Below are 21,237 nucleotides of genomic sequence, written 5' to 3' on the forward strand. Positions count from 1 at the left end.
TTTGGCAAGCCTGTATTAACTCCCTTTAAAGTTTTAAGTTCAATCACTATTTGTTTTCTATTATACTACATTTTGGCAGAATTTTTTTTTTATTTGTCTGTAATTGCAGTAGTTGCAATTGAACAATAAACCAGTCTGACATTTTAGGTCTTGAAGATACATACCATATATATTTCTTTAAAAATAATCATACTTTTTGTAAGCAATACTTTACAGTAGACACCTCAAAAATCTACCATAGATGTGAAACTTAAAACAAGAAAAATTTAAGTTCTAAATCTTTATACATATATATCTAGATTTCTATATATATTATATATACAGACATAAGTATATATAAAATATATATAATCAGATTTGAAAAGTGAACAAAAATTGGGCACTATACATAAATTCTTTTTAAAACTCAAATAATAGAAAATTCTTTAAACATTAAACAATTTTAATAAAAGTTTCTGTACAATGCTAAGCAGTTTTATTTACACATAGAAAATGTAATAGGAGTAGTGTTTGAAATTACAGAACTCCTTAAAATTTCAATGGCAGGTAAATCTGGAAAAAATAACAGCATTCCATTCACAAATATTTTCAAGCAATAAATATGTATTTATAAATAGTGTAAATTTACATCAAGATTAGAAACAAAAATCACAAATCTGAAGTTTATTTCTTAGTCTATGTGCAATCCATTATCTTTGTGACTTGGCTGTTAATTTTTTTTTAAAATGTTTTATTTAAGAACCAAAAGTATAACCATCATGGTTTCAAAACAAGACAGAAAAACATAAAAGCAGTAAAAAAGTTTCTTACTTAACTTTTCACATTAAAAAAAAAAGTGGACCAAAGAAAGACTTAAAATTGCTAACTAACTTACAAAGAAATGACTAGCTAGGCTAGTAGTTTTTTTGTTTGTTTGTTTGTTTTGTTTTGTTTTTTGTTTTTTGTTTTTTCAAGGAAAATACTGAAAGGGAAAAGATAGATGAAAACAAATTCATCAGCCCAGAAATACAGAAATATAAAAGAGGTTGTCTTCAAGTCAGTAGTCTGTATGATGTTGCCAGTTTTGTCAGATATATACAAAACATGGGAATTATTTTATTTTTTTCTGAAGTTCAGCTGATTAGCTTTTTGAGAGTCCTGACGTAGGAGCAGTACTCTCTCCCCTGTCCAGTTGGTTGACACTCCATACTTGGAAGGTTGCATAGACACAGTTTTCAGCCAGCAGCCTTACGAGATAGCTACAAAGACCAGTGGTGCAGAACTGGGTTACTTCCTGAATAGCAGAAAAGGTCTCATGTTCAATGTCCATGGAACAATATCAAGATGAGGCGGATGGTAATGGAGGAGCCTGAAAATAAAAGCAAGGCAGATTATTTTGGTGTATTCATCATTAGTTGTGCTTCTTGGATCACAGCTACAAATATACAGTTGGTTTATGAGATTAGAAGAAATCATTCTCTGTTAAAGGTCAACAGCCTTGCTACACAGTGTAACAGTACAACTTCCCTTATGATCTCTCCTACCTGGCCACTTTTTCTAAAGACCACCTTTATTTCACTGTGCCTCCAAAAGCTCTTGGAAAATTAGTTTACCACGTATACTGCTTTCTTTGACAGGGCTTTACAAAAACAATTTAACAAATGAACTACAATTTTACTAGTGACTGCCTTCCGGGATCTATCTTAGGCAGGTAATATATTCTTTTTAGTAAATTCCAAGTAATTTTCTTTTTTCTTAAAGTGATCTTGAAGACCATCCAAATGAAAATATCAGGAACTAAACTTCACAAGTTAGATTTTTAATTAAATATGTGGAAAGTATTGGAAGAAAAGAAAAATTCATAAATTATGTCTATAGTTCTATTCAGATCTGCTTTGTGTGAAATGCTTCCCATAAGCACCTGCTGCTTGCAATGAAAAACTTTGTGATTTGTGAGTACACTTGAATTTCATAAGGTTATACCACATGCCAGGAAGTTAAATGCTATTCAAATACTCCCATGAGATAAAAACATCTGCTAGTACACAATTTTAAACAAATTCAATTAGCCCTAAAAAGAGAAGTATATTTCAAAGCACACTCACTAATTCACTTTGTGGGCACTAACTATGTAAACAATCATTCCATCAACCAAGATGAAACGATATGAAAATCATGATAGTGTTGTAAAGCACACAGTTTTAAAAATAATTTTTTTGGTTAGTCTTTCCAAGAGGCAAATCAAAAATGGTATGTCAATTTTACGGGAATAAATACTTGGAAGAGAAGGTGATAGGACCAATATAAATATACCCTCATGCAGTATCTTGAGCCAAAGGAAAATCTACACATTTCATTACCTCCCATTTACCAGGTGGCAGAACAAACACTACTGCCTCCCAACCCAGCTAATGTACTCACATGTTGATTGCACTTACTAATGTAAATTGGTCATAGACTTGCATCAGGTCCTCCATTTTATACTGTTCTAGCACCACAAAATTTTCCAGATTTCCACTTGTTTTTCGTGCACAATCTTGGCAATGTACTATGTAGGTCTTTCGAGAATTACTCTCATTAGTGACAAAAAGCAGATCAAAAACCTCCACCTGTTTTAAACAAATGAAAACTGGAGTCAATAGACATGGTGGTGTTTATTGTAGTGCTTCTGTGTAATCATGGACTTTTACTTTAACAGAACTATAGACAGTTAAAAACATGGGAGGAGGGGGAGACTGAGACTGAAAATGTTTACATTGCACCAAATCCCAAAACACGGTAGCAGTCATATTTAGGGGAGTGACTGAAAGGAATAGTATAAAAGTCTGATAAAATTTAATTTAAAAATTTAATAAATGCCAGTTAATTTTAAATCCAAAACTTAGTTTTGGATAGTGATCAAGTGATCACTATTTTCCTTGTATGTCTCCATGACAGAATTCATCACAGAAGACCACATACAAATGCGTGCCTTTCCCCATAGACTGAGCTCTTTATATACAAAGACTGGGTTCATATTTGCATTGCCAGATGATGTCATAGTGCATAGTGCTTAATCAAACCTCAAAATACACCTGTAGAATGAATGCTTGTAATCTGATTATTTTACAGATGAGGAAATTGGCAAGTAATAGTGAGTAAATATTTTGTTATAAGCCTTATATTTAAAAATAGTACTCATAAGTTTCAGAAATACATTAGAAATAATATATCTATCCTAAAATAACACTATGGTGTAGGAATCATCCTCACATGCTGAGAAGCTCATGTGTTCATTTTTCTGAGGTATAAAACAAATCTATTTCCTCATTAACATACTCTGATCAGGTTATATACCATTAAAATACCCAATGTTCATTTTTCTGAGGTATAAAACAAATCTATTTCCTCATTAACATACTCTGATCAGGTTATATACCATTAAAATACCCAATGAATTTAATCATTTAAAATTAAAGTCAACACCAGAATCACCAAATTCCAAGGTTTGGAACAGATCATCAATATCTGTGATTTAACTTCCTCAAGAAACTATTAATGAGAATGAGCTAATTCAAAATTCCAGAGTTATTTCCCATTATCATTAATGGGCAACAACATGAACCTAAAAAGAGTGGAGCTGGAAAATTTGTAAGCATTCTTTAATTTGTCCCTCATTTCTACCTTTTAATGAGTTTCCTTGTGGATTTCATCTTCTAGTTCAGTGGTTATCAACTTATAGGTCACAACTCCTTTGGCAAACCTCTATCTCCAAAAATATTTACATTATGATTCATAATAGTAACAAATTAGAGTTACAAGGTAGCAACAAAAAATAATTTTATGGTTTGGGATCACCACAACATGAGGAACTTATTAAAGAGTTGCAGCATTACGAAGGCTGAGAACCACCGTTTATTTAAAATTTTGTACCATTTTAACAATCCATTGCCATGTCCTAGTCTAGCATAGGCAAAGGGACTCATTTTCTCTGTCCTCTCTAATCATTTTTTTCATTGAAACAGACATCTGACTTTGTTGACTTCTCAAAAGTTTCTGGTGGATTCAATGACTTGGAATAAATGTCACATTATTTGACCACATTCAAGACATACTGAAAGCTACATGTCACCTGGATTTATGAGAAGAATCTGTACTGTCAGTATTGTAGCCACACTAGACTACCTATCCTCTTCTAAAATCATTCCATTTCTCCACTCATGGTACCTATTAAGTCAACCCGTAGAGTTTGTAGCCTGCTGAAATCATACTCATCATTCAAGAGTGAGCTAAAAGCTATGGATTCTTTGTTTTTGTCAGCTCTTATTGCCAATATCAGAAAGGAAAATTACATCAATTATTTCCCTCTCTGCATTTTCCTACTAAGCCCACCTTCACATTCATTATAGATGTGCAGTACTATTAGTTGATTGTAATTTATCTCCCTCCAAAAGATTTTAAGTTCCTTCAGACCAGGGTACCACTCTGCTGTTGCTCTTCCTGCACCCCTTAGCCACAGGAAAAGACTGACAAGTGAACTGTGAACTCCACCAGAGAGAACTAAACACCAAAACACACCAAGCTATACTCAACCCAGTTTATTGACATCTGTGTACATCAAGGTTGCTCCCAATCTAAAATCTCACAACTTTTCTTATTGGTTAATGTTCTACCAGCCAAATGATGCTACAGTAGATACTTTTAAGATTAGCTAATAATTAATGAGATATTACACCATTAAATATTATTATCTGATGAGAAAATATAAAAATTGAACATAATGCTAATCACAGAAAAATGTATTACCAAAAAAGTATCAATTAAAAAAATCAAAAGCACTTTTTTATAAACAACTGTGGGCAAGAACTATGACTTACCTCACAAATGCTACAATAATGAGCTGGTTCTTCTTTTGTCCGCCCATGCCATATGATCTCTTTCCCTGCAGCAATTAGAGCTTCCCTTAATGTCTGACACTGCTTTAGAGTTCTCAGAAGACAATACCTAAGATAAGGGAAAATTACTCATTACTAGCAACTAAATATTGCGTTTTTTTTTTCACCTAAGAGATAAACCAATTAGAAATAATGCCAAGAGACTTGGTTCTAACATCTATTTTCCTTTTGCTGTTGGTCTTCTGCTCCTCCTTCCCAGACATTTTTGAGATCTATCTATCGCATTTGAGAGTGGCCTCAAGCTTGTCATAATCAATCTCACCTCTGCTTTCCAAGTGCTGATATAATAGGTGTAAGCTACCATGCCCAGCTCATTTGTCAGTTTTTCAGATATTATCAGATTAAAAAAAATAGGGCAAATGCTCAGCAACTCTAAGGATGATAATATCATGCCATTTATAGTTGAGATTAATTGGTATCCGAACATCACAACAGGTCTTAATATATAAAAACTGACTCCTTGTTTAAATGAGTTGTTAACTTGGGTTCTTAGCTAGGCGAATTGATTAACCTCTTCAAGCATCAATCCCCATACATAAAGGGGTCTAAATTCCAGATATGAACAGCAGGCAGGAAGACACATCATCTCTATTCATACCACCTAAACACTCATTAACATCATCATCTGTGTAGCTGTTTAACTCCAGAGTCCATGCATAGAGAATAATGTATAAATTCATTAACTACAAGGTACAAAATTGGTTTAACTATGGTAGAAGAGAAACAGACACGAATTTCTACATTTTAACTTAAGATAACAGTAGAATCCAGTTATAGTAACACAATAGAACTTTTCTTGTAATGTGTACCTCTTCTAGTTCTCACAATTTGTGCCAATTTTCCAAGTTTATTATCACTACTTGGAACTGTTATATTCTTACTCTCCTGTAACTCAGATTTTCCATTTGAACAGAGCAGCTGAACTAGACAAATCTCTGAAGCAATTTCCAAAGTACCATAAAGAAAGGGGTAATCAACTAAGTATCATCTTGAAAGCAAAAGTCTCATCTAGTCTACTCACTGTCTTAATGTCATTTACAGTAGGTGTTAATAAATAGTTGATTGTAAAACAATTAAAATTCAAGATAAAAGTAATAGTATACTTATCTTCATCTTAATTCCATCATTAGTTAACAGGGTAAAGTATTGCTATTTCCAGAACCCATAAATATTAATCCCTGAGGGATATGACTAAAAAATTATTTATTTAGCTATAATCTTACAAAACACATAGTAATCTCAACTTTAGGGTTGCAGGCTTTCTTTAAGGATCATATTCCAAGACATTCACTGTATTTGGTTTCTTGAATTTTTCAATGTTTAACTTATTTAAAAATAAAACTAATGCCTTAGGCTCTGGTTAAATGTCAAACCTAAAAGCAGTTGTCAGAGTAAGTATGTATATATGTATATATTTAGGGTACCAAAACAGCTAAAAACTTCTATCACAGCAAAATTTGAGACCATGCCTTTGGTTCCTGCTACTGTCTTCCCTCCTCTGTGTTCCATATAGCTCACCTCTAAAGGCACAGATCTTACTCGTTTTTTTTTTAATGCAAAGCTTCAAAATAGCATTTTTCTTCTTAATGCCTAAACTGCAGATATCTAAGGAAGATTTGTAAATTCAACTATACTCCTATAAAGGCAAACAAAATAATATAAATAAAAATGAATAAAAAAATAACCAGGCACGGGAACTGTATCTGGTATTTCACTTGCCTTATGCCAATTAAATTCCCTAACTGCTCAGTTAGGAGGGTTATCTGTGTATTGCAAATGGATGGAACTTGGGCCTCAGTACAACTAAATTTCTATGAAAAAAAAAAAAAACACAACAAAACGACAAGCCACTAGACTAGTTGAATTAGGGGTTTGAAAAGAAGGAAGCCTCAAGCTTCTCCATCTCATACTGTCGTATTTCTTCTTTTCGGGTACTTTCCATGTCCTACTCTCACTCCCTCTATCCTCTCACCCCCACCCTGAAACACAGAGATGTGGATCTATAGAGTATTCTTTTAGTCTTTATTCATAAAATGAACCTTCAATGCCATTAATTACTTTGGTAATTTACCTATAGTTAGAGGGTGCTAGGAATAGTCTTCTGCAATCATTACTCTGTAATTTTTATTTTGTTACAAGAGTCTGAAAATGTAAAACAAACTACACTTTTTCCTTGCTTTCATTTTTCCTTGTTTCATTTTTAACAATGAAATTTTGTGTTTAGAAGTTGAAGTAGAGAATTTAGAGACAAGCAATGGACAGGCTTTTAAAAAGATGTGATTTAACTGCAAATCAAAAGATTCAAGGGCAATGAATCTAGGGAAGTCATAGAATCAATGTTCTCATCTGACAGCAGTTAAGATGTCATTTTACTAAGAATTAAAGAATAAATCAAATAACAAAATTATCTAAGATAAAAAAATGCTATTTTTTTTGTAAGTACATTTTAAGAACAGGGTCAGAAATTATTTTAGCAGCTAGAGAAAGACAATCCTGTAACAGTCAAGTCCTGCTTTTTAACTGTTTGGATGAAAAACTAAAAAAAAGAGGATAGGTGGGTATAGTGGTATCTACAATCTTACTAGCATTTAGGAGGCAAAGGCAGGAAGAGAAGTTTAGATTAGCCTGAACAGCCCAGTGAGACTCTTGTCTTATATATACATTAAAATAAGAAAACAAAAAGACAACCACAGAAGGATGCTGAAAGCATAGTACATTTGAAGTTACACAGTAGACTCTAGTCCAGCCAAAAACTGATTTGAAAAGAGAAGTGAAATTTTAGAGGACAACTTCATAAGGAGAATGAAAATGAAAACACTATATTCATAAACTGACATGTTGAACCAAGCTATCCAGGATATCATGGGCACTAAAAGGAGGAAGAGAAAATTTTCAAATGAAGGGAGATTTTCTATTCCATAGCTGAAATTTCTTACTTTGACTGTATCAATTTAGATTTGGGCAGGAAGACGGGGAAAGCCCTCTTGTGTAAAGAAGGAATGCCATGAGGTAAAGAACAATTTTGTGTGTGTGTGTGTGTGTGTGTGTGTGTGTGTGTGTGTGTGTGTGTGTGTGACAGGGTTTCCCTGTGTAGCTTCACGCCTTTCCTGGAACTCACTTTGTAGCCCAGGTTGGCCTCGAACTCACAGAGATCCTCCTGCCTCTGCCTCCCGAGTGCTGGGATTAAAGGCGTGCACCACCACTGCCCGGCCGGTAAAGAACAGTTTTTCAAACACAATTTCAAACAATTTTTCTTGTAAAATTTTAATTTTCAGGTGAAGTTTTAGGGACAAGAGAGTAACAGGAATGAGCCCAGAAGCTAGGAACATTCAGAGCTATTCTGACATTTTAGGGGCATCTTGGTTAAGTTTCTACATTACAGAAGAAACGAAGGTTAATCTGACATGGTACTTTACAATTCTTTACAAATTTTAAGCATTCCCAGAGGTGGTTAGCCAAGACAGGTCTCTCTTAATCAGCAACAAAAAGCAAGCTAATATCTTCAAAGCTCTCATACTACCCATCAGATCACGACTGTTTATCCTTTGACAACAGTGGGTATCTGAGTAACACTATGTCATCTAAGAGTTTCATTTAAATCAAGCACAGAGCTGAAAATCAATCACTAAGTCAATGATAAAATGAGTAGTTTAAAAAATTTTACTTCCTGAACAAAAATAAGCATAAAAGCAAATATGCTAATCATGTGACCAGGGGAAAAAAGGAAACAACAACAACAAAAATACTCCACAATTATATATTAAACCCCAGCAACATGTAAGAAAGCCAACAGGATTATTACACTGTATGTATACTCTCTATGGATTGACCTTTGTGTGTCACCTATGCAGTGTTGGGAGAAATGCTGTTCAGTTATAACTGAACAACTATAGAACATCTCATTTGTAAAATAGGAATCAGAGAAGTTAACACTTAAAAGTCATTTCAATTTATAGCTTAAAAACTCTGTACTAATCGTAAACTGCAAGGTAAAAAAGAAAAATTTTAAAAACAAAAACAAAAACTTTCTAGTCTTGAAAATCAATCTTATTTAGTCTGTAGTGTTTCTAACTTTCCTGATCATAAGCTTTCACTGGGTCCTTATGAAAGAAATTCTCTCCAGAGTTCTTCTAGTAGAGCTTTGACTGGGTAAAAACAGAATTTTAAGTAGAGAATCAAATGATTCCTGTGATCAGGCAACTAAGAACCAGTACAAATATCTCATTTTATTTAGTATTGAAACTACAAACAGTTTTTTTGGGTGATCTATATATGGACTATGGTGATACTATGTACCCTAATAAAATTTGCCCGAAGATCAGAGAACAGAACAAGCCACTAGATTAAGTATAGAGGCCATGCAGTGGTGGCACAAACCTTTAATCCTAGCACTCAGGAGGCAGAGATCTGTCTGGATCTCTGTGAGTTCAAAGCCACACTGGATTACATGAGATTGACTCAGGCTAAGAGAGAAACAGAGTCGGGCAGTGGTGGCACACACTTTTAATCCCAATACCTGGGAGTCACACACCTTTAATCCCAGCACTAAGAAGAAAGTAATGGCTGGGCAGAGAGGTATATATAAGGCGTGAGGAGTCAGGAACTAGAGGCTTTTCAGGCTGAAGAGTCCTAGAGGTAAGATGTGGCAGTGGCTTGTTCCTTTGTCTCTCTTATCTTCAGGCAAATTTTATTAGGGTACACAATATATCACCACAGCGGACAGTGCATGTATTAATTTACACTAGTTAATTTCATATTCCTTAGATATGGTAAATGGCCCCATGCATATGTAGCTTTTCTTTATTCTTGTGAGAATGAAGTATCTGGTGGGGATGTCATCATGCCCACAAATTACTTTTTCATGTGGCTCAACCAAAAAGTGTGTTCACATGTATGAATCTATAGGAACTGCTAAATATATATGGTAAGGAGGTTATAAAATTTCAAACTAGAAATTGGAGGAAAAAGAATAAGTTTAGGGTAGATAGCAATGTGTTACATATAAATTCTTATACTTTAAAAGTGAAGGACTGAATCCAGAGCCTTGGAAGCTATACAAGTCCTGATCTATACCGCCAGCCCTTGGAAAATTGTCACAGTTGAATAAAGTAAAAGAAGAGACCAGGAGACTTAACTTTCAAGACTTCAATTTATTGCTTTGTGTGGGTACTACTGTACTTCAAAAAACTAGTAAGAGTTCAGAAAAGCATAACAGCTATCACCTGAAGTAATTACTGTTCAGCTACCCAAGAATTACAATGTGTATTTCAGACTGATTTCTAAGTCAGCATAACCATTCACTCACTTGACTGCTTAATTAAAAATTAAGTCATAAGAATTCTGTGCTGCTTTATGCCAGCCACATTGGTAATAATCATTTCCTGCACTAATTCTTCTTATATCCCAATTTAATTAATAAGCACAAATGTCCAACTGTGTGTTTTTAAATATTTATTTATTTTATGTATATGAGTATACTATCTGCATGTACACCTGCATGCTAGAAGACATTAAATCCAAATATGAGCCACCATGTGGTTGCTGGGAATTGAACTCAGGACCTCTGGAAGAGCAGCCAATGCTCTTAACCTCTGAGCCATCTCTCCAGCCCAACTGTGTGTTCTAAGACAAAGTCCAGCAATAAAGACTTCTTTTTCACTTCCACCACTAATCAATCAAGTACAGTTAGTTTTACTCTCTAACTTTTGTCTCTCTCCTCTAAACTGTAACAATTACCTTTTAATTCATGTCTCTAAATCTTCTGCCTTCTATTTAAGACTTGCTACCTAAATGACTTTTGCATGCAACAATGATCATCATTAAAAATACTTTTAAAAGTTCTAAAGACTTCTCATTAGAATATGTTATCAACATCAAGTCTGTTTTAATATATACTCTTCTACTACTAAAAAAGTTAAAACCTAAGAAAGCTTACCTAAGCATGGTCTAAGGAAGGAGAAACAAATTTCATTTGTAGTATATGGGATATGTAGCAGAAAAGGTTCTATTCATTTAAATGTTCAATGAAATCAACAGAATGTTATTTATGGTCTTCCCAATAAAATTTTCGTGAGGTGTTTGGTCATGATCATTTCAAGTCAAGTTCATTGCTTTATGAAATGAGTCAAGTAATCAAGATAATATTTCAATCACTTACTTGGAAAACTGAAACAGAATGAGTGTATTTTAAAATCATGAGTGATGCTGACTTATTTAAAGAATATAGGCAATTCCTTCTAAAAATGATAAGTAACTAGTAGATTACACCAAGCAATACCATCATTTCTTATTACTAACCTATTCAGTTCAAATACAGGTTTATCTGAGACTGGACAGGCCATTGGCCTTGAGGAAAATCAAATATTTTTGCTAAAGGAATATAGCAGCAAAATGACTCCTAATGGCATTCTGCTATACCCAAACACCAGTACTTTGCTCAGCCATCAGAGAAGCTTCCTCTTGTAGTAGATGGGAACACAGTAGGCCCACAACTCAATAATGTGCAGAAAATGAGAGATTTTGCTATACTCAGTTCTAAATGGGATGTCTTCATCAAATCCCTCAAGGCTCAGGGAAAGATTGTATGAGCCACAGGGGATAGATGACTCAAAGGAAGCAGTGTCTTCCAGATATAAACAGGACTGGCTGGTGCACCTATGAACTCAAAAGACCGGCAACACACACACACACACACACATTCAAGACAAACATGGTCCTAGCACTGAAAGGGAGAAGTGGACACAGTCTCCCACCCTTAATCAAAAAGTTATCTACAATTGATACCCACCTGGCAAAGGTAAAATTAGTTTTCTCCAATGAAGGCTCACTGGGTATATTAACTATACTTCACAGTAGACCTCATGCCCAGCAGTAGATAGACAATATAAAACAAATTCAACTCAGTGGTATTTTTGTAGACTTTTTGTCTCATACTGCTTTGCTTGGGCATTTTCTGTCCTACTAGCTTTTTGCTTATATATTTTGGTTTCTGTTTCTGCAGGGGGTGTGTTTCTTCTTTTTTTAGAGAAAAGAAAGGGCATGGAATTGGGTGGACGGAGGGGTGGAAGAGTTGGGGAAAAGGAAAAGCATGCTCAGAATTTATTATATGAATAAGTTCGTTTTTTTTTTTTTCAGGGAAAAAAAGAACACTAACAAATTTAAGGGTAAAAAAGCAAACAATGGAAAAGAAAGGTCTTTCTGAAAAGTATTTCTTAATGGTTATTTCTATTAGCAGTGTAATCTATTGCTCAGTATGAGTATTGGGTAATAATTATACATATCACTTTTGAGATAATTTTTGCTACTGTGAAAACTGCATGTCATTGTCTGTATTAACTTTTATTCTGGAAGGGAAGCCCATGAATAATTAGACTGTTCAATTTTAAAAAAGCAAATACAAGTCTATAATGGCATATTATTAATATCCCAATTTTTCATAAACTCATTTGGTATTGAAAGTTAACCTGGAATTATTTGGAGATTTCACTTAGCTCATCACAATGACTAGCATATGTTTTACTACAGAAATAGTCTATGTGTTTTATTCTAGGACATTGTGATAGACTTTGCAGAGAAGGTAAAATTATCTATTGCCTTTTTAAAAATCCCAAAATTCTGAATTCCCTAATATGCTTGTCCTGAATACTCTTGTATGTCTTTGCTGAGATCATTTCTGAACCTTCTTCTCATTTAGAAGTGCTTTCCTACTGGTCCATTTACAGATAAAACAAAGTGTTTTTCTGATGGTGCCCTGGATGCGGTATTAAGTTTGTGTTTTTAAATAACAATGGTTCATATATTTGAATGTTTGGTCCCCAATTAGTGGAACTGGGAAAGTTTAGGAGGCGTGGCTTTGTTGGAGGAGGAGGTATGTCACTGCGGGGTAGGGAGGGGTGGCCCACACCATTCCCAGTTAGTTCTCTGCCACAATTGTGCTTGTGGATGGAGATGTGTGCTCTCAGTTACTGCTCCAGCACCTGCCTGCTGCCACGCTTCCAAAATTAAATGATTTCTTTTATAAGTTGACGTGGTCCTGGTGTTTTATCACAACAATAGAAAAATAAGTAAGACAGTTGACTTTAGGTGCCATTCTCATCCTGTCTATATTTTCAATGTTTATACAAATTATATGTCTCCCTAGAACACATAGCTTCTTTTTGTGTTTTGGCAATGTTGGGGATTGAACTCAGGAGAACGTACAGTTAAAAGAACTTTCCTAGACTCTGGAAGACTCCAATGGACTTATTGTACTTCTTTCATTCTGTTTACTTATGTGTACTAACTAAACTAAATCTTCAGTGAGTAGCCCAGAGCTTGTAGTCAGTCATCAAACAAAAGATCGTTAATATTTATTATACGAAAGCAAGATGTTTGGTTGGTAAAAAGTGTACTTTATAGCAATGACTAATGCATTGTTAAAGGAATCTTATGAAGCAAGGCTAAGAGGCTTATACTGGTGGTTACCACTTTCAATTGGTAAAATTACAAAAAAAGCTTCTTAATCACATCTGGTGATCCAAGTTGGGAGCAGAATTTTTAATTTAATGAGGAATGCAATCAAGAGCCAGATAATTAGACATTTTGTAGTGCCACGTAAAATGGAAAACAGGTAAATACAGGTGCGCAAGACATCACAACAATAAAGAGAAGAAAGAGGATAAACCTAACCTTGCCTTTCGGATTCTGTTCCCCACAAAACAACCGTGTCTATTTTCTTATAGTGGAGCTGAAACATCTTCCTTTCCTGCTTAAAACCCTCTGATGGTGAGCATCAATATTTAGAACCAATATATGAACTTCTTACCATGTCCCAAAAGTTCATGGACAAACTTCATTTTGTTACGTTGATCTAATCACTATCACTTTTCTTTTTACACTGGCTCTAGTCACACTGGTCTTTTTTATCACAGTAGTCAGCACTTTTCCTCATTATTCAGGTGTAAGCACAGATTCCACCTTGAGTCTCATGTATCTCCCCTCATGCCTTTAGTAAAAGTAGCATTCTTACCATCTCTACCCAAATATTTTTCTATTGTATCTTATACCTATAAATACATCACCTCTCAGACCTCCTGCATGGTAGTCTCTTCCTATTACAGCACCAGAATGTTGAGGGATAGTTGATCACACTGTGTGAAGATGTGTCGCTATTTTACCTTGCCTGCCTAGGCACCTTCTGATTGGTTTAATAAAGAGCTGAAAGCCAATAGCTAAGCAAGAGAGGATAGGAAGGATTTCAGGAAAGAGAAGAACTCTGGGATGAAGAGAGGCGATATTCGCCAGTGAGCTGTGGAGGGAGTCAGTCATACAGTATGGAGGAGAGGTAATGAGCCACATGGCAGAATGTAGATTAATATAAATGGGTTAATTTAAGTTATGAGTTAGTTGGGAACAAGCCTAAGCTAAAGCCAAGCTTTCATAATTGATAAGTCTCCATGTCTTATTAGGGAACTGGCGGTCCAAAGAAAGTCCAACTTATTATGCCCTGCAAAATTAGCAAATTTATCTTTATACCACTGTATGTCCTTTAGTAATACAACTGGTTCTCAAACAGTTCTTGAACAGGTTTCAAACCTAATTTAATTATATTTAAAGAACTGAGAAAAAAAGCAGGTAAATTTTAAACCAATTTATAAAACATTTAAACTAAAGAGAATTTTCAAGAAGCTGCTGGATAACCATAAATTATAAATGTTAAAAGAGAGGACTACTGTGCTAAGTAGGAATTACACCTTAATGACTTTTATAAATCTGTTTCCAATTATAAAACCCTAATCAATTCAAAATGGAATGGAATGAACTACCCAATCTACATAGATATCACTTAACAGCTTTTTTCAATTATACTGTCTCATCAGTGGTGGTTCATGCCTGTAAATCATTAGAACTCAAGAGGGTGAGGCAGATAGGAGAATTGCTAAGAAGAGTTCATTGCCATACTGGACTACATAGTAAGTTCCAGGCCAGTTTGAGATACAGGGTGATATCCCATTTCAAGAGCAAAAAGAACAAATGTTAGTAAATAATTAAATCATCTCTTTACCTTTTGATAATCTGAGTTATTCAACATGGTCAATACCTCTACCCACCAAAACCAAACGATCAGTAAGCAATAAATTTGCTATTTTAAGCAAAGTAACTATTCTGAGACATAATAGCTTAAATGAGTAAGACAAGGCCCAGGCATGATCAAGTATGCGCATATGGTGAGTATGGTGCCTACTATCCAATTTGTAAAGGCATGATAAGTACATTATATTTTATGCTTTGATTTTGTTCCTTTTTATCTTCATATATATTTTACCTGGTCCTAGGATGAGGTAAAATAGTGCAAATGATAAAAGACTGCTATAAGAGAGTTCAGACATATTACCTTGCCTACACATAAAATTTGGATTTAGGTTTTAAATCATTTTAAATAACTAAGATTATTTTAAAAAGACAGTATTTTGAAAACAGCACATACTATATTGTTATACCTGCATGAGAAGTACTTAATATATATATACTATAGCAAAATATCAGTAAGTGTAAAGCAGAACATGTCAAAATGAAGTTTTGAGGCCAATTCTGTAAAAGAGATTAGTCAAATAAACTTAGGAAATATACATTATAACTTCTCTGATACATATTCAGTGTTTAAAAGTTTTTCAAAAAATAAAGGACCCAGTTAAACCCATCATTTCCCATATATCTTGTGTGTATGAACACTTTGTATGTATTTTTGCATGTGCTGGTACACATGCATGTTGATGTCAGGTATCTTTCTCAAATGTCTCTCCACCTATATTTGGGGACAGGATCTCCCAATGAATCTGGAGTTCATCAATTTAGCTGGGCTAATGACCAATGAACTTCAGAATTCTGGCAGTCTCTGCCCACAAGTGCTGAGACACCAGCTGCCATATTCAGCTTTTGACTTGGGTAATTTACTGATTTACCATCACCCCAGCCATAATATATATATATTATATATAAACCAGAATTCCCTGTTTCTGGGGAGTGAAACTTACATTATTATTTTAAAAAACTGTTTGAAAATATTACTTCAAAGTAGAACCTGACAATGGGTTACTAGTATATATACACATTCAAACTAAGATAAGAATTTATACAAACATATAAAGTTTAAAACAGCTAAAATATGGTGAACAATTATAAGATAATAAAAACTGACATTTTAGGCAACTCCCTATACTAACTTCTCTGTAACAACAATTATTCTGTGATATTCTTCCTTCACTGACTAAAAGTAGACATTTAATATTACACTTAAAATTCTATTAAGAAATCCAGTAGTTCAGAGAAAAGTGGGAAAGCATTAGAAACTGAATCTTCTGCTGTAGAACAATTTATAACTTTATTCCTTTTGAAACCATAGTGGGCTATTTGGAAAGGAACTGTATTTTAACAAGCAGATTCTAATATTTTGCTAGACTTCTGGATCATCTTGTTTCAATGTTAACATAATTCTATGGGGGAAAATTATTTGACAGTTAACAATCCACCCCCCCACCCCCCCGCCCAAGAATTCAGTACAGCAATTTTAAAAAGCACTTACTTAATCATTTCAAAAAGCTTTGGATCTGAAACCTTGATATTTCGTGCCATATTCCAGGAAAGATGAACCATGGGTACTATTGACTTTACACTTTGCAATTTGTTCCATTCGTACCGTTCCACTGCCAACTTATACTGGCAGGCTGGGGAGAAAAATTTAAAAAAAAAAAAAAAAAACAACTATCAAAAGATGTAAAGATAATCATTATCACCTCATGAAAATTTCAAAGCACTACAAAAAATTTTTTTCTTTTTTTGAGACAGGGTTTCTCTGTGTAACTCTGGCTGTCCTGTAACTTACTCTACAGACCAGGCTGGCCTCAAACTCAGAGATCAGCCTGTCTCTGCCTCCCAAGTAATAGGATTAAAAGCATGCACCACCACTGCCTGGCTTACAAAAAAAAAAAATTTTTGTTTTGTGATAATTATGGCAATAATATCAGTAGTAATCATATACAGAGTGCCTGCTATTATCATGTGCCAGGCATTGTGTTTAACTAATTTTTTATCCATTATCTCATTTAATTCTTAGCATATCCTTATTGATTTTATTACCATCACCAGATGAAGAAATCAAGAATTGGAAAAATTAAGTAACTTGCCCAAACTTAGAAAAGTCAAGTCCTAGTCCCAATCCAGGTCTTTCTGGCTCCAAAGGCCACATTCTTAATCTCTAGGAAATATTGCCTGAGGATAACCATAATTCAAACTGTATTTCATAAAACATAATACAGGACAAAAAAAGGAAAATCTAAAAGAATGTATTTTTACTTAGTTTTTTTCTCCATTTTATAAAACAAAATCAAAGATTCTAAAAATTACAAGTTTATCTTCCATGTATATAAACCTTTCATTTGCTAAGGATTTATGGTTTTAGATTCTCAATAGTTAACTTTTATACTAAAAACTTATACTAAAAAGGAGACAATTTCTTCTAAAGAAAAAAATACATTTATTATTATTATTTTTTAAGGTTAAATCTTTATTCAAGCATATTCTTTTAAAATACCTGTAAGTGGACCAACATTCCAAGCGATGTTGTTGCACCAGCCAATAGCTTGAACCCAGTGAACAGTGCCTGCATTTATCCAGACCAGATCTCCAGGTCGCTGAATAAACCTATACACTGGAACATTTGCTTCATAAAGATCTTCAAGGTTGGGCCACCAAGAACCCATTAAGAAATTCAAATTATTTCTGAAATAAGAGCAACAGAGGAAATGGATCAAGGACTCTATAAAACAAGAATGTTGAAAGGTTTTTTAATGATAATTAATTTCTATAAAGCTTAACTGATAGTGTAATAAAATTGCTGAATGTATATAAAGAGTGAAATTAATTATAGTATAGTATAGAAAGACTTATCTAAAGATAGCATCACTAGCATGGATTTATTTCTTCAGGATTCAAATGGAATCTGTAGTTACTCTCAAGTAGCACATACTGTTACTTCTAATTTCATTTCATTAAGCCCCCACCCCACTTTTAGAGAATGAACCCTTTTCTTCCTACAGTACCTGGAAATCCCTAAAAGACAGAGGATGGAGATGAATTCATTCACATTCATCAACAACAACACTATTTAAACATCAGAAACTCCACTCAATCTGAGAAAGGGTCTCTACTGCTGCTTTGACTCATAAGGAGGAAAGGGGGTACAATTTGTCAACTTCTATATGGTTTGAAAGATCAGCTAATTAAAACTAGGCAGTTGAAAACACTTGTACACACAATAACTGTGACTACTACTATGACCACCACTTTGTAAACATTCTATAGATCCTATTACTAATCTTCTATTTTAATATTTTGCAGGTTATTCATCATAAGATGAAGTACTTTAGAAAAACTATACAGTAACTTTTCCTATAAAAGAATTTTATACATTTCAATTATCCACTTCAAATCTTATATTTTGGGGGAAGAACTCAGTGGAAATATTTGCTTAAAATTTTATATGAAGATATACGTTTAATTTTATAAAAGTTGACAAAGTATGGACCTGATGACATTTTATAAGCAAACTTTATTAGAAGATAGACATTACCATTTATTGACATATGACCAATGGCTGAATTTGTATTACAATGACAATCGTAACAGAGACCATATAATCTGTAAACTATCTATTATCCAGGATTTTATGAGAAAAATCCTTGACCTAAATTGGAACTTTTTCCTTTTTTAATTCCTTAAAAAAATTCAGGGCTGGCAAGATGGCTCAGCTAGTAAAAGTACCTGCCACCAAGCCTGAGGACCTGAGTTTGATCCCTGAGTCTCGAATGGTAGAAGGAGAAAACAAGACGACTCCCTCAAGTTCTAAGTTTTTTCTCTGACAAAATGTGAAATGTCAGGCCACTCTCAGAAACTCTCTAGAACACACTACTAATGACAGCCTAACTGCAAAGAGATTGGACTGGCTGGCTGTGCAAATACAGTTCCCTATAAAGCAAAAAAAAAAAAAAAAGAAAGAAAGAAAGAAAGAGAGAGAGAGAGAGAGAGAGAGAGAGAGAGAGAGAGAGAGAGAGAGAGAGAGAGAGAAGAGAGAGAAAGAGAGAGAGAAAGAAAGAAAGAAAGAAAAAGAGAAGGAAGGAGGGAGGGGAGGAGAGAGAGAGAGAGAGAGAGAGAGAGAGAGAGAGAGAGAGAGAGAGAGAGAGAGAGAGAGAGAAAGGCTATTAACACAAATTTTAACCTTTTTTCAGTATTGTAGTACCATCATAAAAATGGAGAAAACTTTTTAACTAAAAGCAGGCAAACAACCTTAATTAATCAACAAGACTATAATGCATGGTATAAAGTAGAACAAGTTAAGTTATTTCAACAATACATTTGAATTTGTAAAATTCTTTATCTAGTTTTCTGGCATTGAATGAAACCTAAGTGTTAGCGAAGACAATATAAGGTGATTATCTTTCTAAATTAAAAAAAAAATTAGGGTCTTTAAATTTTTTTTCAATTATGATAGATGTCATTATTGTCCATATATTTACAGTAAAGTTTTTTTTTTTTTTCTTTTTTAGAGACAGGGTTTCTCTGTGTAGTTTTGGTGCCTATCCTGGATCTCACTCTGTAGACCAGGCTGGCCTCAAACTCACAGAGATCCCCCTGGCTCTGCCTCCCGAGTGCTGGGATTAAAGGCGTGCACCACCACTGCCCGGCTACAGCAAAGATTTTTAAAGCAAAGTTAGAAATTACATGTTAGTATAAGGAATATGTGTATAATTAGTTTTCAAATTTCATATATACATACTTTCAGTAGCCTCTCCCCCTACATTTAACTGAAATGGGGGCAAAATACCATATATGCTAATTATTTGTGCTTTTAACTTATAATTTTCTAATTATATTACTAAATGAAAATACCAGAAGCTTGCATAATTGAGTGCCTTTTAGAAAAAAAAGAACACAGTTCTAACTAGAGAGATTAAATTTAAATCAATTAAAAAGCATTCAAAGAACTCTTTAAGACATAACACATAAATAAAGGATGACTATTTCTAGTTTCTTAAAAAAAAACTTTCTTTGATTAGAAAAGCAAAACCTGAAGCACTTAATTAAATTTTATAAAAAGCCTTTACAGGAAAAGTTGCCAGTTTTAAAAAGAATTTATATCATGATGACATGGCAAAGAGTATTATGTTCAAGCTTGAGTTATTCCTAATGATAAGTATGTTCACTTACAGAATTTCTTTCACTTTCTAAAAACATTGACGAAATATTTTTTTCTTAGAATACATGCCTGTTAAATAAGTATTTTAATATATTATTTAAAAAAATGAAACCAATAACTGAAAATTCCTAACCTCTAAACTCATGCCTACTACTGTATTTCAGAGTGGTTTCATTATACCTTTACTGTAAGTTTTCTCATAACATAAAATAATAGGTTTGGAATCACTTAAACGAATTTTCCCACTAAATGGTAACTAAAAGCTGACTATATGTCCACATTAGGCTATCCAGTTTGGTAAGTTGTCCTTTACAGTTACTGTTTTATAATAATTATGTTTAAATAAAATTCAGTTTGGAAACCTACTTTTCACAGAAGTCATTCAGAACACCCCAGTAACCTTCAGGAACAACAAACCATTCACAGTCACCTGGGCCAATATTTATATTAACTGAACAGAAGTTATTATTTTCTTGATGACCTAAAGGATGAAAAGAAAAATAAATCAACATAATATTGATTCTACAGAAAACGTGTCTTTAGACATTAAACCTTTCAAATGTTAAATAGAGAATGTTAAAGATTCAGTTGTTTATAGTGTTGAGTCTGGCTTTATGACTGAGTTTGGTCAACTACTCCTAACTTATTCAGTAAAGGCTAACATGGAAGGCAAAGTACAGTTTAGGCTCTGATAGGTTGCTGGCTCAGTTGTAACATTAACCAAAGCAAGCTGTTAAAACATCTTCAGTTCACTTTCCTTATATATAAGAATAAGTATTAACAATTTCTATATATTTGTTATTTTGAAGATGAATGAAATAACGATTAGAATTGTGTCTAATAAACAATATATATTAGTTATAGATGCTATTACTTTTTTTCTTTTCACTGTGAACAAAGCCTGGTTTTAAAAACATAGCTATAGGCGAGAGAGATGGCTCGGAAGGTAAGAGTCTATGCTGCTCTTTCAGAGGACTTGAGTTTGAACTTAGAAACCACATCATGTGGCTCCAAGGGGATCTGGCCTCCATGGGCACTTGCACACACAATTAAAAATAATAAAACAAGTCCTTAAAGAATAATAAAAACTAAAAC

General features: G+C 33.9%; 1 protein-coding gene across 12 annotated transcripts in view; it reads right to left on the bottom strand.

Annotated features, from left to right (window-relative positions):
• Positions 1–421: 421 nt before the first annotated feature.
• Kdm6a (lysine demethylase 6A) overlaps positions 422–21,237 on the bottom strand; it is a 158,136-nt gene continuing 137,320 nt past the window's right edge. For 6 of the 12 annotated variants that reach the window (XM_076562900.1, XM_006997080.4, XM_015990257.3 and 3 more), the window contains 6 exons: positions 20,509–20,623; positions 17,482–17,669; positions 16,474–16,615; positions 4,836–4,962; positions 2,418–2,588; positions 422–1,348 (listed from right to left, as the gene is read on the bottom strand). In XM_076562900.1, coding sequence (XP_076419015.1) covers positions 1,319–1,348; positions 2,418–2,588; positions 4,836–4,962; positions 16,474–16,615; positions 17,482–17,669; positions 20,509–20,623 — 773 coding nt within the window. In that variant the 3' untranslated portion in view covers positions 422–1,318. Of the gene's footprint in view, positions 1,349–2,400; positions 2,589–4,835; positions 4,963–16,473; positions 16,616–17,481; positions 17,670–20,508; positions 20,624–21,237 lie in introns of all 12 variants that reach the window. The other 6 variants (XM_006997077.4, XM_015990255.3, XM_006997078.4 and 3 more) reach the window with 1 other exon arrangement.

Source organism: Peromyscus maniculatus, chromosome X, assembly GCF_049852395.1.
Source record: "Peromyscus maniculatus bairdii isolate BWxNUB_F1_BW_parent chromosome X, HU_Pman_BW_mat_3.1, whole genome shotgun sequence".
Classification (NCBI taxonomy): domain Eukaryota; kingdom Metazoa; phylum Chordata; class Mammalia; order Rodentia; family Cricetidae; genus Peromyscus; species Peromyscus maniculatus.